This window comes from Ochlerotatus camptorhynchus, unplaced genomic scaffold, assembly GCF_037179485.1.
Source record: "Ochlerotatus camptorhynchus isolate MF236.1 unplaced genomic scaffold, CSIRO-AGI_Acam_v1.1 ptg000070l, whole genome shotgun sequence".
Taxonomy (NCBI): Eukaryota; Metazoa; Arthropoda; class Insecta; order Diptera; family Culicidae; genus Ochlerotatus; species Ochlerotatus camptorhynchus.
Window position 1 is genome coordinate 660,030 of NW_027040560.1, and position 15,316 is coordinate 675,345.

Consider the following 15,316-nt stretch of genomic DNA (forward strand, 5'->3'; position numbering starts at 1 on the left):
GTTTAAAAATTGTGATCATAACGAAATATATCTCTTCTAAATTGTTGGAACTGTTAATTAATGTTGTAAATGAAACACTTCTGTTTTATAAGCTGAACAATTGTTTTATTCATTTATTTGTTTTATCTACACTAAATGCTGCACTGGGCCGGCCTCGCCCCTGGCGTCCCCATCGAACAGTGGATTCGCCGGTTCGGACTCGTCATTCACGGAATCGAACCCAATCACGTTCTGTAGGAACTTGTGCAATTTAGGATGTTGGCTCGGGTTGTTTGTGGCCTCAAAAAGCAGTTTGAAAATGTTGTCCAAAATCTGCTAAACGAGCTCATCAGCTGGTTGGTCTTGAAGATATCACTGGAAGATAAATTTGTTTTGTTAGAATTTTATTGCTTGAAACCAAGGACCTCCCTCCCAGTAACTTACTGAAGTCTAGGAATTTGAATCAACCAGCGGATGTTGTTTTGATTACACGTTTCTGTCGATGGCCACTTGGCCAGTTTGTAAAACTCCACTCGTTCGGCGACTTGCCGTAGTACGAAAGAGGCAGTTCGGCGTTTTGGTACTTGCTTTCCTCAAAGTCGCTGACCACCTCCTCGAGGGGGGGCTGGATCGCGAACAATCCACGGGCACTGAAGCATTCGAATCAAACGGGAACGGAACGAGTAGATATTTTTTTGCCACATGAATCCGAAAACTTTTTTCTCGTTCGCTTTTTGGTGACACTCCGCGTGGTATGCGAAAAAACTGTGTACTGCTATTCGAGAGAGACGCAACAAACTGCGAAAAAATGGTAAGGCCAAAACGTAATGGGAGACTGAAACGATATGAAAATTAATCGTATGACAGTTGTTGTATGATTTTCGTTATGGGGTTCACTTGGATGATTTTAGTTCATTTTTGTTCTTGAATTCATTTATTGTTAATACCTTTCAAAACTTGAACGGTACTTCATTAAGTGGTTGATGTTATTTCCTTTTATGATATGTATGATGAATCATCCCATTTAATGTCAATTATCAGTCAATCGGGTATCTCATATTATTTTCGATGTTAAAGAAATCGGATAGCTCTGAATGATTAATCATGCAATGACGACATGGTAAATTCGCTCAGTGTAGTGATGGCCGATTTTCATTCGTATAATCGATTAATCGATTAACGAACCGAACAGTAAAATATTTGTAATCGGTTATATCATGCCGATATAAGCATTAACTCTTCAGAGGATCATCACCGATCGTTTCAAACAAGTTTTGCACTCTCATTGGTGGAAAAATGACAGAACAGCGAACAAAAAAAAATCGATTAGTTGTTAATCGAGTAATTAAAAAATGGGACATCGCTGATTTTGGTGTGATTGTTTTGATAAAAAAAGCGCGCAAAATTTCATCTCTACCGAGGGGGCAGCTTAACCACTAAATTACCTTGCATATTGGGGGTATTCATTGGATGAAAGGGACCGTGAAAGAGGACACTAAAATTGAAAGTTTTTCTTCCGACAGTTTCATCTTAGTATTCATCTTTGCTACTACATGGCATTTCAAGCTTATTGCATATTAGATTTTGGCATTTCAAGCTTATTGCATATCAGATTTTTGCCGGCTCGCAACGCAGTGTTCTTTGAAGTACTTTCACATTTTAATTGAGAAATTTTCCAACCCCGAAAAATGAATAGACCGGACGGGAATGGAACTCAGTCGCCTCGAGCATGGACTTGCTTTGTAGCTGCACCTTTACCGACTGAGCTAAAGGAGTATCGTTTGTAACCTTTGAAAAAAAAAATTAAAAAATAACAGTTATTTATGTATAGTATAAATTCTGAGTAATTAGTGAACATAATAAAACACCCTTACAGCTGTGTTCGATAAAATTGCATACAAAATGGTCAACTTTGACATGATATAACTTTGTTAACTTATGATCAATTGAGCTTAAACGTTCGCCAAAGAACTACAAATATGTTCAATTTTACGATTACAAAATATTAAATTTTTGGAAGCACCTGCCGGAAAGTGAGACACCAGGCAAAATTGTTCAAAATAATAGCAGTTTTTTGTTTGAAAACTGCTGCAAAGCCTGCTCTGCTCCACGCGTGCACGCTTATATCACAGACACACAGACATAACACATTGAATATTTCTCACTGTAGAACGTCGTCGCTAAACATCAAACGCAAGAGAATTGACTATGCGCGCCACAGGTGGCGGTACTACCAACAATCAATACGAAACTAACGATTTTAAATTGGCTCACCACTTTAGTAGCCTATTGGTCCCAAGCAAACGATTAACGTACCCTATTCTAGTTGAAATTCTATTACTACACTACCTATGTTTGTTTTGATTCGCTATGAAAGTTTGACAGATAACATCAGGGGTGTGTGGATTCATGCAAAACATGCAGGGGTGAGTGAAATAGCTTGGGACTGCTTGGGACCGTTGTTCTGGTACTGAGTGAGCCAAAAATAATAATGATTTTCTTCGGGACCCAGTGGTCTTACAGTTACCTCTATGGTACTACCATAGAGGTAACTCTAAGACTAGAAGGTCCCGAAATAACGTGCTCAACTTTTTGCCTCAGCTCTGCTACTCTCTTCGGTCCCAAGCTAATCGATTCACCCTCGAAACATAGGAAAAACCAATAACCCCTCATTTTATCTGTCAAACTTTCATAGCAAATCAAAACGAACATTGCGTAGTACTAGAATTCCGACTAGAATGGGATACGTTAATCGTTGGCTTGGGACCAATAGGCTAGTCAAGTAGTGAGCCAATTTAAAATCGTTAGTTTCGTATTGATTGTTGGTACTACCAACTGCGATACTTTTAAATTGTCCGTTAAATGCTTGTTCGATGAACAACTTACAAGCGTTATGTCTGTTTATCTGTGCTTATATCTTAATCAAATAGAAAAGATTTATTCGTTTCGAATTCCGTAATGGGACCACCGACAAACCGACATGAATGACCACAGCAAAAACAATAAAATTTCTGACCAAAGCACACTACTGACCGCTGGCTCCGTGTTCGCGGGAAATATTTAGCTAAGCCATGATTCCGCATGCAAAAGTTATGAATTGGTTCGTTTCTGATCTATTTTGGATAACAAAAAAAATGTCATTGCGTCTACGCTACGATCGGTCGTGTTGTTTCGGCTCAATTATTTTTTTCGAGAGATCGCGAGTGATTAGTAGCAAATTTATCACCTCAGTGAATTTGAACAGTTTTGGGGGCTGACAGGAAGTCGTCCCACAGTGGAGGTCTCCCTGAAAAACTATTCCGGTGAGGGAAATTGTAATAAAAAGTGAACTATTATTACTGGACAAACCGCATATAGACGCTAAAGTGACGACAGCCATCGCTGTCTGTGGACTCACGCCGTGTTAGGTAGAATTCTTGCATGCAAGCTTACCGTCGAAGCTTTTACGTGATTTGAACTGACGGTTGTACTCGTCTCGTCGTCGTCGGTTTCGATCATAAACTTACGTTCGGTGGTGTGGTAGATAGAAAGACAATTAAGTAGCTCCGAGCCAGGCGAGGGCGCGATTGATCGAGTGTAGTTTGATCTCCCCTCGAGTGTGATCGCGGACCAAGCGGCTCCGATTAACGATTTTCATCACCGATTCCCCCCAGCCATGTCGCTGGCGTGGGACTTCCCCCCCCTCCCAGACCCCGGTGGAGGTGGGGCATGTAATAAAATTGACGGGTCATACACGGGTGCGACGCTGCCAACATACATGGATCCACAAGGGCTGCATGGTGAAATTGTGGTATTAAGAATGGAATCTGCTGATACCGAATCGGGAAAGCTGCCAGAGCATCCTTTCTTGATTCGCACTTCCATCGAAAAGTGGATAAATGGCAAAATCGATGGTGCTATCCCCGAGGCCAGGGGTAAAACATACGCGCTCAAGGTCCGCTCAAAGAATCAAATGGAACGCCTCCTCGCCATGGATCAGCTTACCGATGGAACCAAGATCAAGATCACCAAGCATGTCAACCTCAACTCCGTCCGTTGCGTAATCAATTGCCCAAGCATGGCGAAGGTTACCGATGACGATGTTCTGTCGTATCTCAAGGAGCAGAAAGTTACACAGATCCGCCGAATAACTAGGAAATCAACTACGGGAACCGAAAGAGAGAACACGGCCACAGTTATTCTGACGATCGATGGGACCCGCATTCCAGAGCACGTTGACGTTGGGTATCTAAGATGTAGAACCCGGCCCTATTACCCGGGACCGATGCTCTGCTTCCAATGTTTTGCATTCGGACACACAAGCAAGCGATGCCAGCAAGCAGATCAGACATGTGGTCAATGCGCTAAAAAGCACAGCATGAAGCAGGGGGAACGCTGTTCTGCCACCCCGTTCTGCCCCAGGTGTAACACAAATGACCATCCCATATCTAGTCGGAACTGTCCGGTGTATAAAACGGAAGACGCAATACAGCGTATCCGTGTTGATAAGGGGATCCCATACCCAGCAGCCAAAAGGATATTTGAGATGGCCACCGGAGAAAAATCTTTTGCTGGAGTCACCAACATGAGCAAAGACCAAGCGTTCGCAGACCTCTCAGCAAAGTTCGACCATCTCTCCAGCCAAATGGTGGAAAAGGATCGCAAAATTGCAGCACTGGAGGAAAAGCTGAAACAAAGTCCTACGACCACCAGCTCCACGGAAATTGGTGAACTTCGACAGATGATTCTGGACCTGCAAACGGAAGTACTGCGTAAAGACGAGCGTATCCAAGCCCTGGAATCAGCCATGAAACCGGTAAACCGATTGGACACCGTACGTAAACACGGGACCATTGAGGATTTACTCGTCAGAGTTAAGTTCCTCGAGGCCACCGTTACCAACAAAGATAAGGAGGTCGCTAATCTCCGCCTAGTGAACCAGCAGTACAAAGAACTCATCACACAAACCAAGTCACAGTCAAAATGCCCGAAACCATTTGGAGTAAGAGAAAATAAAAAACAGGAGCAGCAACAACAACAAACCCAACCTCAGCATCAGCAACCAGAAAAACTCACTGGAACGAAGAAGAAGCAAACTAAGCCGACAAGCGACGCAGTAGACTCTAAACGATCAAAAAATTATCACATGCCAGCATACATTTCTGATACCGAAATCGATCCCGAGGGCTCCCCCTCCGGAGAAGAGATTGTCGTCGACGGGCTGATTTCCTCGGAAGACGAGGGGATGTCCGTGGAGGGCAACCCTACCCCAATGGAAAACTAGACCTCAGCAGCCCAGTCCGTCTTATCTGACCCAGCGTAATCGAATTTCCACAACCTATCCATCAAAATGCACCGTACATCAAATCCATCCTCTACTGAGGCTGGAACCAATCAAGAAGCAGAACGGACTGGATCTAGCTCAACTACCAATACCATGACATCCACTAGTATCACAACAACCTCCAACATACCGGATAAGGCCTCGGGTAGTCGGGGCCCTATCAGTGCGGACGCTATGGACCAACCGGAACTGGTAGACACCCCCCGACGCTTGTTGGCAAACTCCGAAGAACACCGAAACTTCATCATCCCGGTTAAGCCACGGAGCAGTCGAGGCCCCGTAGGTGCGGAAGTCATTCCTCCACCGGAACCAACGGACAACCCCCGTCACTCTATGGCTGCCGGAAGAGGGACGGAAAAGGGAGTACACTCCTATCCCCCTGTGGACAACGAGGGATCGAAACCAACTACAATGAATCAGGACGACGAGGAATTCAAGAAGGATAAGCCGTATAAGGACGACAAAGAATGTGGAAATAATGGGTCGAGTGATGACATCACATTCCCCCAACGATCTAGGAACGAATATCTTAACGAGAACGATAAGGAAGAGGAAAGAGTCGGTGGGTCGCGTGATAACTTCACTCTCCCCCACGCGGAAGCCGTGAAACCTCGCTTCGTCAGGTCGAGTGACAACGTCACGTCCCGGACACCTCAAACACCATTGCGTAAATTGTGTGACAGGAGAGCTGTTCCTGTTCACGCACTATCAAATGCTCGCGAGTACGATCGATGGCAGGCCAAGATCGGAGGGGTTCCCAACCCATTCGTTGGATCCTCGTCGAGTCCGGCCTTTGGATCGGTGGCCCAGACAACTTTGCCGGTTGCGGGGCCAGTTTTGACACCTTCTGCCGGTGGAGCTCTGCTGGGGTCCACTCCCTTCTGCTCATCACTAACAAACACCAAAACGCCCGGCCTCAAACGATGCCATATCAAGTCAGTTACTGGACAGTCGTCCCGGGACATTACTGGAGAATACCTTTCTCCAACCATCGGTCTGTCGCCTAGACCTGCATCTGCTTCGGTGGCTCATACAACTCTGCAGGCAGTGGGTTCAATCCTGACACCTTCGGCCGGTGGAGCCTTGCTGGGATCTACCCCCAGCTCTCCAACCTCGACTTGCTCCAACTCCACCACCAGATATACCCAAATGCCCTCTCCAACCAAAAGTCCTAGCGTTCCTGGAAGACCTCGCAGCACCACTTTAGCGATCCAATGGAACATGAACGGATTTTTTAACAATCTCGGGGACTTGGAAATTCTAGTTCAGAACAACTCACCCATGTTCCTGGCCCTCCAGGAGACCCACAGAGCCAACATAGGACAGATGAATCGCACACTTGCGAGCAAATTCCATTGGATCAACAATTGCAGCCAAAGCAACATTTACCACTCGGTCGCCGTCGGGATCGCTGATGGCATCCCATTCACTCCCATCAACCTTAACACCGATCTCCCAATCGTGGGAGCTAAAGTCGAATCCCCTTTTCCATTATCAGTCATTAACATCTACCTGCCTCACGGGAAAATCCCAGACCTACTGAACAAGCTCCAACGAGCTTTAGCCTTAATCGACGGCCCTCTTCTACTCCTCGGTGACGTCAACGGGCACCACCCCTCCTGGGGGAGCCCCAAAGCAAACCCCCGTGGCTCTACTATAGCGGAACTCATAGAGTCCCTCGACCTAGTGACCCTCAACGATGGCTCGAGCACCTTCGTTCGCGGCCAGTACGAAACAACGATCGACATCTCCGCGGCTAGTCCAGCGATTACTGGGCGGCTCCTATGGAAAACTCTCGAGGATCCAGCAGGGAGCGACCACTACCCCATCATCATCTCGCTAGGGGATGATCCTCCAGAGACCTCAAGGCGACCCAGGTGGCTTTACGATCAAGCTGACTGGAAACTCTTCAACGATAATGTGACGCAGGCATACATTGACCACCCAGCGACGAGCATGGAAGAATTCATGGGGATCATCACTGAGGCCGCCAATATCGCCATCCCGAAGACCAGCCCCAACCCCGGCCGAAAACCCCTGCACTGGTGGTGTCCCGAAGCGAAATCTGCAATCAAAGCCAGAAGGAAAGCTCTTCGTGCTGCGAAGCGCCTCCCTAAAGACCACCCAGACAAGGAACGAGCCACCGAGCTTTACCGCTCCAAGCGAAACGAGTGCCGGCAAATCATCAGGGATGCCAAGAAAAGTAGCTGGGAGGAATTTTTGGAGGGGATCAACTCCAACCAAACGGCGTCCGAGTTGTGGAGCCGGGTCAACGCCCTCAACGGAAAAAGAAAGGCCAGGGGGATGGCCCTCCGCCTCCAAAGCGGCCTCACACGAGACCCGCTCACCATCGCCAACGAATTGGCTGACTATTTCGCCTCACTCTCTGCCATTGACCGCTATGACAGGAAATTCATACAAAAAAACCACGCATCCACACAGAGCCTTGGCAACATTGTCATTCCGGAGGACTCTGTACCTACGCCCATCAACGCGCCCTTTCGGTTCGATGAACTAACCCTTGCACTATCCCGCAGCAAAGGGAAATCCGCCGGTCCGGATGATATAGGATACCCCATGCTGCAACATCTCCCGTCCAGCACCAAAGTCGAACTGCTAGACCTAATAAATAAAATCTGGATAGAGAACACCCTGCCAAACGAATGGTCCCACAGTCTGGTAGTCCCCATCCCAAAGCAGGGGCAAGTGGCCTCTACTCCAGAAAACTTCCGTCCGATCTCTCTGACTTGCTGCATTAGTAAAGTCATGGAACGGATGGTCAATCGCCGTCTAATTCGCTTTCTCGAGGACAACGACCATCTCGATCACCGACAGCATGCGTTCAGATCCGGTCACGGCACCGGAACGTACTTTACTGGCCTGGGCGATGTACTCCAAGAGGCGATGGATGAAGAACTCCATGTCGACATAGCGGCCCTGGATTTAGCTAAGGCGTATAACCGCGCCTGGACCCCCCAAGTCATCAAACAGTTGGCTGACTGGGGTCTGGGTGGCCACATTCTACACTTTTTAAAAAATTTCCTTTGCGGTAGAAGCTTTCAGGTGATGATCGGGAACCACCGCTCCTCAACTCGGGCGGAAGAAACTGGAGTCCCACAGGGATCCGTCATAGCGGTCACCATCTTCTTGGTCGCCATGAATGGAGTCTTTGGGATCCTACCAAAAGGAATATACATATTTGTATATGCAGACGACATCGTCCTGCTGGCTTTAGGACGCACCCTCAAGGCTCTGCGAAGGAAATTACAAGCTGCTGTATCAGCCACCACAAGATGGGCCAGTAGGGTCGGCTTTGAATTATCCGCAGAAAAGAGCGTGGTTTCCCACCTATGCCACTTCCGTCATCGCCCGCTACCAACAGCCATCGTTGCGAACAATATTCCAATACCCAACAAGAAGACCATCCAGGTTCTCGGTGTACGCTTGGACCGGGAGCTGAGGTTCGACGCACATTTCAACGAAATCAAAGCCAACTGCCGCACGCGGCTAAACCTCCTCCGGACACTTTCCAAACCACACCGGAGCAGTAACAGAGAGATTCTACTAAAAGTGGCCAAAGCCACTGTAAACAGTCGATTATTCTACGGGATCGAACTGTTCTGCCTTTCCAACGACTCTCTTACCACACGACTAGCCCCAACGTATAACCAGGCAATCAGAATCGTCGCAGGACTTCTGCCTTCAACACCGGCTGAATCGGCATGCGTCGAACTCGGTGTACTACCGTTTCAATACCAAGTCGCCGAAACGCTGAGCTGCAGAACGACCAGCTACCTGGAAAAGACCACCGGGAATCACGAGGTCTTTCTCCTCAGGGAGGGGAACAGAGTTCTCGGAAACTTGGTCCATCAGGAGCTCCCACCCGTGTCCAGGGTACACTGGAACGGAGCCAGAGGATGGACAGAACCAACCATACGCGTTGACCTTTCAATTGCCAAGCGCTTCAAGGCAGGTAACAACTCCCGTGCCATGCAGGCCCACGTAGCGGAGCTGCTGAGAACTAAATATCCAAATTTTCAACACCGTTACACGGACGGCTCTAAGGCCGTGGGGAAGGTTGGATTCGGAGTAGCGGATGTATCCAATAGCTACTTCTTTCGACTACCCGATCAGTGCTCCGTCTTCTCGGCGGAGGCTGCGGCCATCCACTTCGCCACCACGACACCCGCCAATAAACCCATATGTGTCCTAACAGACTCCGCCAGCGTTTTATACGCCTTGAATTCAGCAACATCCAGACACCCCTGGATACAAGGGATCCAAAAGGCCGCGCCGCCAAACACCTCATTTGTTTGGGTACCCGGCCATTGCGGTATCCGGGGCAACTGTGAAGCAGATCATCTCGCTGCCACAGGTCGCTCCGGCCGGATGGCCACCACAGTTGTACCCAGTCAGGACGTAAAAAAATGGGTGAAAGCATCCCTCCGAGACGCCTGGGCCCGGGAGTGGTTCGCAAAAAGGGGACCGTTCCTGAGAAAAATAAAGGACGACACCTCCAAATGGAATGACATTACGAGCCGATGGGAACAACAGGTCTTATCCCGGCTTCGATCCGGACACACCCGAGTGACCCACAACATGGGTAGTGCTGCCTCTTTTCGGAAGTTTTGCGACTCCTGCAACACGATTATGACAGTCGAACACCTGATTGTTAACTGTCCCTGCTTTCATAACATCCGGCTCCTCTATGGAATACCGAACAGCATACGTAACGCCCTCTCTAACGACCCGTCCACGGAAGCAGCCCTAATAGTTTTCCTAAAAGATGCTGGACTGTTCGATAAAATATAATCAACCTATTCAAAATGACTACACTTCGAACATGGACACCACTGGAGTAAGCCTGGATATCACATGACGATTACCTGACTGCCTTCGACAACGACCACCGCCATTCACACCATGATCCGCCAACCACGCTAAGAACCAAGACAGGAACTATAATGAACTCTGTTTAAAAATACTCTGTACTAAGGGGACTCCCTTCTGGAGCTCCACCAACCTCTAGGAGAACCCCTTCTGGGTTCTCCAAAATCTCAACTATGTAATTAGGGAAGCCCCCTTCTGGGGCTCCCGGAGATGAACCAGCCTGCGGCTGAAAATCTCCTAAATAGAGATAATAATAATAATAATAATATTTTGGATAAATTATTTTATCTAGACCAAACAATCCTATCCTATTCTGATCTATTTTGGATAAATTATTTTATCTAGACCAAACAATCCTATGATTTTGACAGTTCGGGTCACTGCGCATTTAAATCGGCCGTTCACGATTTTCGGACATAAGTCAGAATCAAGTGTCATGTCGGTTTGTTGGTGATGGGTCCATAAAAGTTAGCATGAAATTTCTGCTCATCGCACACTTCTGACATCTATCCCCATGTTTGCGGAAAACGTTTAGTCAAACCACGAAAACGTCACCATTTTTTAGATGGATCGTGTCTGATCTATGCTAGATAAATTATTTTTATCTATAGATATAAAAAATCCTATGATTTTAACAGATCGGATCGCTACATATTTGAATCGGCCTTTATAGGGGTTTTGAGCAAAAGTTGAATTTAAATTCTAAGTCGGTTTGTCGGTAATGTGACTCCAGTTTTTACGAAATCGAGTGAGTTGAGTCATGTTTGAGTTGTTTTCATGGACCGTGAATATTTTTCAGCACCTACTGAAATATTTCAAATGCTCAAAAAACCGCCTATAAATATGCAACCAGCATGATGCACGGCATAAAGCATTGCTAAATGCAGCACTTCCAGGGTGAACCCGTCACACGTTTTTCGGTTGAATTTTAAGGATGTCATCAAAATCAACCATGAACAGGATTTCTAAACGAATATAATTTGTCACGCCGATTTTAATCGTTAAACTTACCATAAGAATGAACTTTGAAACAGTTTTCGAAACGAAGTTTTTACTTCTTCTTTTTCTTACTTTCCTCTGCAAGTAAAAAGGATCATAATTTTCCAAATGCCACTTAACATAGATTATGCCCAAAAACGTACCTTTCTTGCTCTTCTTGGCCACCTTCCCGGTGTCTTCTACGACCTCTTCGCCCTTCCGCTTCGCAGCAGCAGCAGCATCACCGCCTTCCAGCGCAGCCACACTGAACCCTTCGATGAACGGAGTGACCAGTTCAAACACCAACCGCTGATGCTGCACGTTGGTCGAATCCAAACTCAATCGGACCACGACCCGATCGAAGGCATGGAACTCCACGTCGCCGCAGGATTGCGTCTGCGTTTCCTCGTTGTACACGAAGGTGGGACCGTCCTTTTTAAGCTTCTCGTTGTTCTTGCCAGCCACGTAGATGGTACCCTCCAGGCCGTACTTGGGAATGATGACCTGGATGGCATTCTTTTTGACGAACAGGATGTAGCCTTCCTCGTCTTCGGTTCGATCGCGGAAGAACAGATGTGTATGTAGGGCGACGGAGGAGCGGCCGGCGTATTGGGCCATCCGGTTGCGGTAGTTCAGATTGTTGCACAGCTGCGAGCTGGCCTGTTTGTCCAGCAGGGCCGGATAGGTGGCGTCGGCTCCGATGCAAGCCGCCAGCAGCCGATGGACGATTACGTCCGCATAACGACGGATAGGAGACGTGAAGTGAGTGTAGATGGGAGAAGCGAGACCGTAGTGGAAGTATTCCTGCTGTTGAATGGTGCCGCTGATGAAGTACACGGCTTGCATCATGCAGCGTGTGGTGAGGATCCGAAGCAGAGTGTTGAAGTAGGGATTGTCCTTTTTGACTGCGAGGTCCAAACTGGTGGCCAGCTGTTTTCCACTGGAGGTGTCGATTTCGAAACCCTGGTAGGAAGCGGCCTTCTTCAGTGGATCGAAGTTGGCATCCGGTGGACAAGGGTGACGACGGAGCAGGGCACATTCCGGGAATTCTCGTTCGATTTTCTCGGCTACGGAGACGTTGGCGAGCAACATGAACTCTTCGACCATGGAGTTGGTGTCGAGGAGCTTCTTGGCCACCACATCAATGGGATCGTGCGTTTCGCTGTCGATGTTGAAACGGATCTCCGGCGACGCGAGGACCAGGGCTCCATTGTCGATACGACGCCTTTTCAGGATTTTCGCCAGTTGGTTGAGCAGTCTCAACGATTGGGCAGTCTGATTCGTCTTTGAGGGATCGTCGATGATCAGCTGGGCTTCCTGATAGGTCATTGCCGCTTTCGATTTGATGATGGACTTGTGGAATTTGGTGTGTAGGATGTTTGCATTGCTGTCCAGTTCCCAGATGCAAGAGAATGCTAGACGTTCTTCGCCTCCTCGCAGAGAGCAAAGGTTGGAACTGAGAACATCCGGAACCATGTCGATTCTTTTGTCCACCAGATAGACGGTGGTTGCGCGGAGACCTGCTTCCTTATCCAACGGAGTTCCCGGTTTGATGAAGTGCGTCACATCGGCAATGTGCACTCCGACTTCGATGTTGCCATTGTCGAGTTTTCGGGCGTGCAATGCATCATCGATATCCGTACAACCGGGAGGATCTACCGAGCAGATCGTAATATCTCTCAAATCCACGCGCTTCTTGTACTCTTCCGGACCTGCGGTCCACGGCAATTTCGGTAACTGGGCCTGGATTTCCGCCGAGAAGCTTCCATGGGGAACATCGTGCTCCAGCAGAATTACTTCATTCTCCGTATCCTTCTCCCCGATGACACCCAAGGCTCGCACGAAATGTCCAATGGGATACTTGGAATGTCTCGGCCAATAGTCAATTGCAACGACGATCCGTTGTGACACTAGCTGTGCCGATTGTCTTGTCTCAATCCTAATCCGAGGGACGTTCCTGTCCGATGGGACAAACAAATGTCGCGTCGATTGTGCCATCAGATTAGCTGCCAGTATTCCACAGTACTGGCGCCATTTTCTCTTGATAATACCGACCACAGCCGCAGTTGGGACAATATCCCCTCCCTCGTCCTGCTCAAATTCCGGATCAGCAGTCTCGACTGCTTCGTCATCTATTGCCTGTTCGTCCACCAGGACCACCTTGCTGGGACACTTCCATTCGCTCTTGGGCAATAATTTAATAGCCACCACATCTCCGTCCACCGCTCGATTCAAATTCAATCTACCCTGAATCAGAACCGGTTCCTCGATACTCTCCACCCGCACATTTCCCTCCAGGAAATTATCCCTCGATGCAAAAAAGCTTCCCTGCAGCAACTCTCCCTTCTTAATTCCTTCGTGAATCTGCGTCGTCGTAAAGTGCGACGGGAATATGATCTTCGATTCGTCCTGCCACTTTTCGCTACTGAACACCTTATCTCTCAGTTCCGGATGCTCGCTTAACGATCCCACGTAGTCCGCCACCGACGAAACCAGCAATCCGTCCTCCTTCGCTTTCCTCCTATTTTCCACATCATCCGTCAGCATCACCACTCGCACCTTATTCTTCGGATCCTCCTGCTTGATGTGCTTCCCATACCACGCCGCCGCTTTCCGAATCATCCGATCGTTCCGATCATTGGCCGACTCCCCGACGCCCTTTCCCAAATACGTATCCCGATGGTGTTCGTTGACGAACGTGAAAAATCTCCTCCCGGGATCGCCCAGGATTTTCCGCAGACGTTTGAAAATCACCGGACTCCGATGCCGAACCTCGTCCAGTACCGTACTCAGCACGATAACATTCTTGATGGCATCCGATTCCAGGAAATCGATCTGATACAAAATGATGTTCGTATCCAGCATCAGGTAGTGCGGTCCGGGGACAGCCGTGCTGCAAAACTGCGGCGCCCGATCCAAACTGGTCCGTGTTTCCGTCAGCATACACAGCCCGCACGACGCTATTCCGCAGGCGATATCATCACGGAGGTAGTGCTCGCGGACGACTTTTATTATGCCGCCTGAAACGGTACCAATCAGGCAAGTTTAGAAGCAATTTTCAGCTCGAAGCGTGAAGTGCACTAACCTTTTCTAGTTTTCTTCATAAATACTCGATTCGTTAACATTTTGGAGGCCTTTTTGGCGAAATTTCTGCCGGTGGTTTTTTGATGATAAACTCGAAACTGTTGTCTGTTTACATTCGCGTGTCGCGTGGTTTGCGATCGTCGCGCGGAGAGCTGTCAATTGACGGATACCTGTGGGCGTGCACGTTGAATATTATTTGGCATTTTTTTTAGAGAATAGAGCATCTCCACCGCTACTATCACTTCTTTCTACAATGTACAATGCTGTCAGTTTCAACATCCGTACACAGCAAAACAAAATTAATGATCGACTAAATGTATTTCATACGGATGTCAGAGATGCTGTTTCTGTCGGTTTTTGATGGATCTTTTGGCAATGTCACTGGCAACGATGCTCCTTCGAGTGGCTTCAAATGACTTTCATACAGTGCCGCAATGCTGTTAAGAAAATTTGAACGTTCGACCGGAACTGAATAAAAATGAAGTGCGCGGCAACATTTTGCAAAAATAAAGTGAAGACGAGAGATGACAGTCGCTCCATGACAATATAAATTTTGTCATATTTTACTGTTTTTTCTTGTAGCGAAATCATTTTTAATACCATAATTTTTTTATCACTAATAAATGTGGCATTTAATTGCATCAAGAATAAATAAGTAAACAACATATATCAAATATTTCGTGAAAATAATTAAACACTTTTATCATCCTTGAGAACAATACTACTTTCTGGTGAATTGACGGAACAGTAATGTTTATTTACTTTGCTCGTTTGGTTCTTCTTGCTTCAGTCTATGCGTGTCTCTATTTAACGTCTCTGACTGATGTATGAAATATTTATTTATTGCCGATTGCAGTGGAACGTCAAAATGCATGAACTGAGAAAGCAATTCAGTGTCAACATTTCAAAGGGGCGTAATAGCTTTGGTAAACATTGACTTTAGCCGTCAATTTCTCGCGAATGAAATCTTATCTCTCCAAAACTATAATGCTAGCTGGTAGAGGAAACATTCCTCTACCTGTTGGTGTCATTATTTTCCAAGAGTGAGCTTTTATTCGCGAG

The 15,316-nt window shown here is 47.3% G+C and overlaps 1 protein-coding gene across 1 annotated transcript; it reads right to left on the reverse strand.

Moving 5' to 3' along the window:
- Positions 1-11,179: 11,179 nt before the first annotated feature.
- Positions 11,180-14,349, reverse strand: Dis3 (exosome complex exonuclease RRP44-like protein Dis3). The gene is made up of 3 exons (XM_065216987.1): positions 14,256-14,349; positions 11,335-14,190; positions 11,180-11,269 (listed from the first exon to the last, which is right to left on the reverse strand). Exons 1-3 carry the CDS (start codon positions 14,293-14,295, stop codon positions 11,244-11,246), a joined length of 2,922 nt encoding a protein of 973 aa, XP_065073059.1. The 5' UTR covers positions 14,296-14,349; the 3' UTR covers positions 11,180-11,243.
- Positions 14,350-15,316: the final 967 nt, after the last annotated feature.

Excerpts from the sequence above, each read along its gene's own strand:
- Dis3 (XM_065216987.1), bottom strand. The coding sequence starts at position 14,295 with ATGTTAACGAATCGAGTATTTATGAAGAAAACTAGAAAAG. Across the intron at positions 14,191-14,255 it reads TATGAAGAAAACTAGAAAAG|GCGGCATAATAAAAGTCGTC; the intron begins GTTAGTGCACTT and ends GTACCGTTTCAG. Across the intron at positions 11,270-11,334 it reads GGCCAAGAAGAGCAAGAAAG|AGGAAAGTAAGAAAAAGAAG; the intron begins GTACGTTTTTGG and ends TTTTACTTGCAG.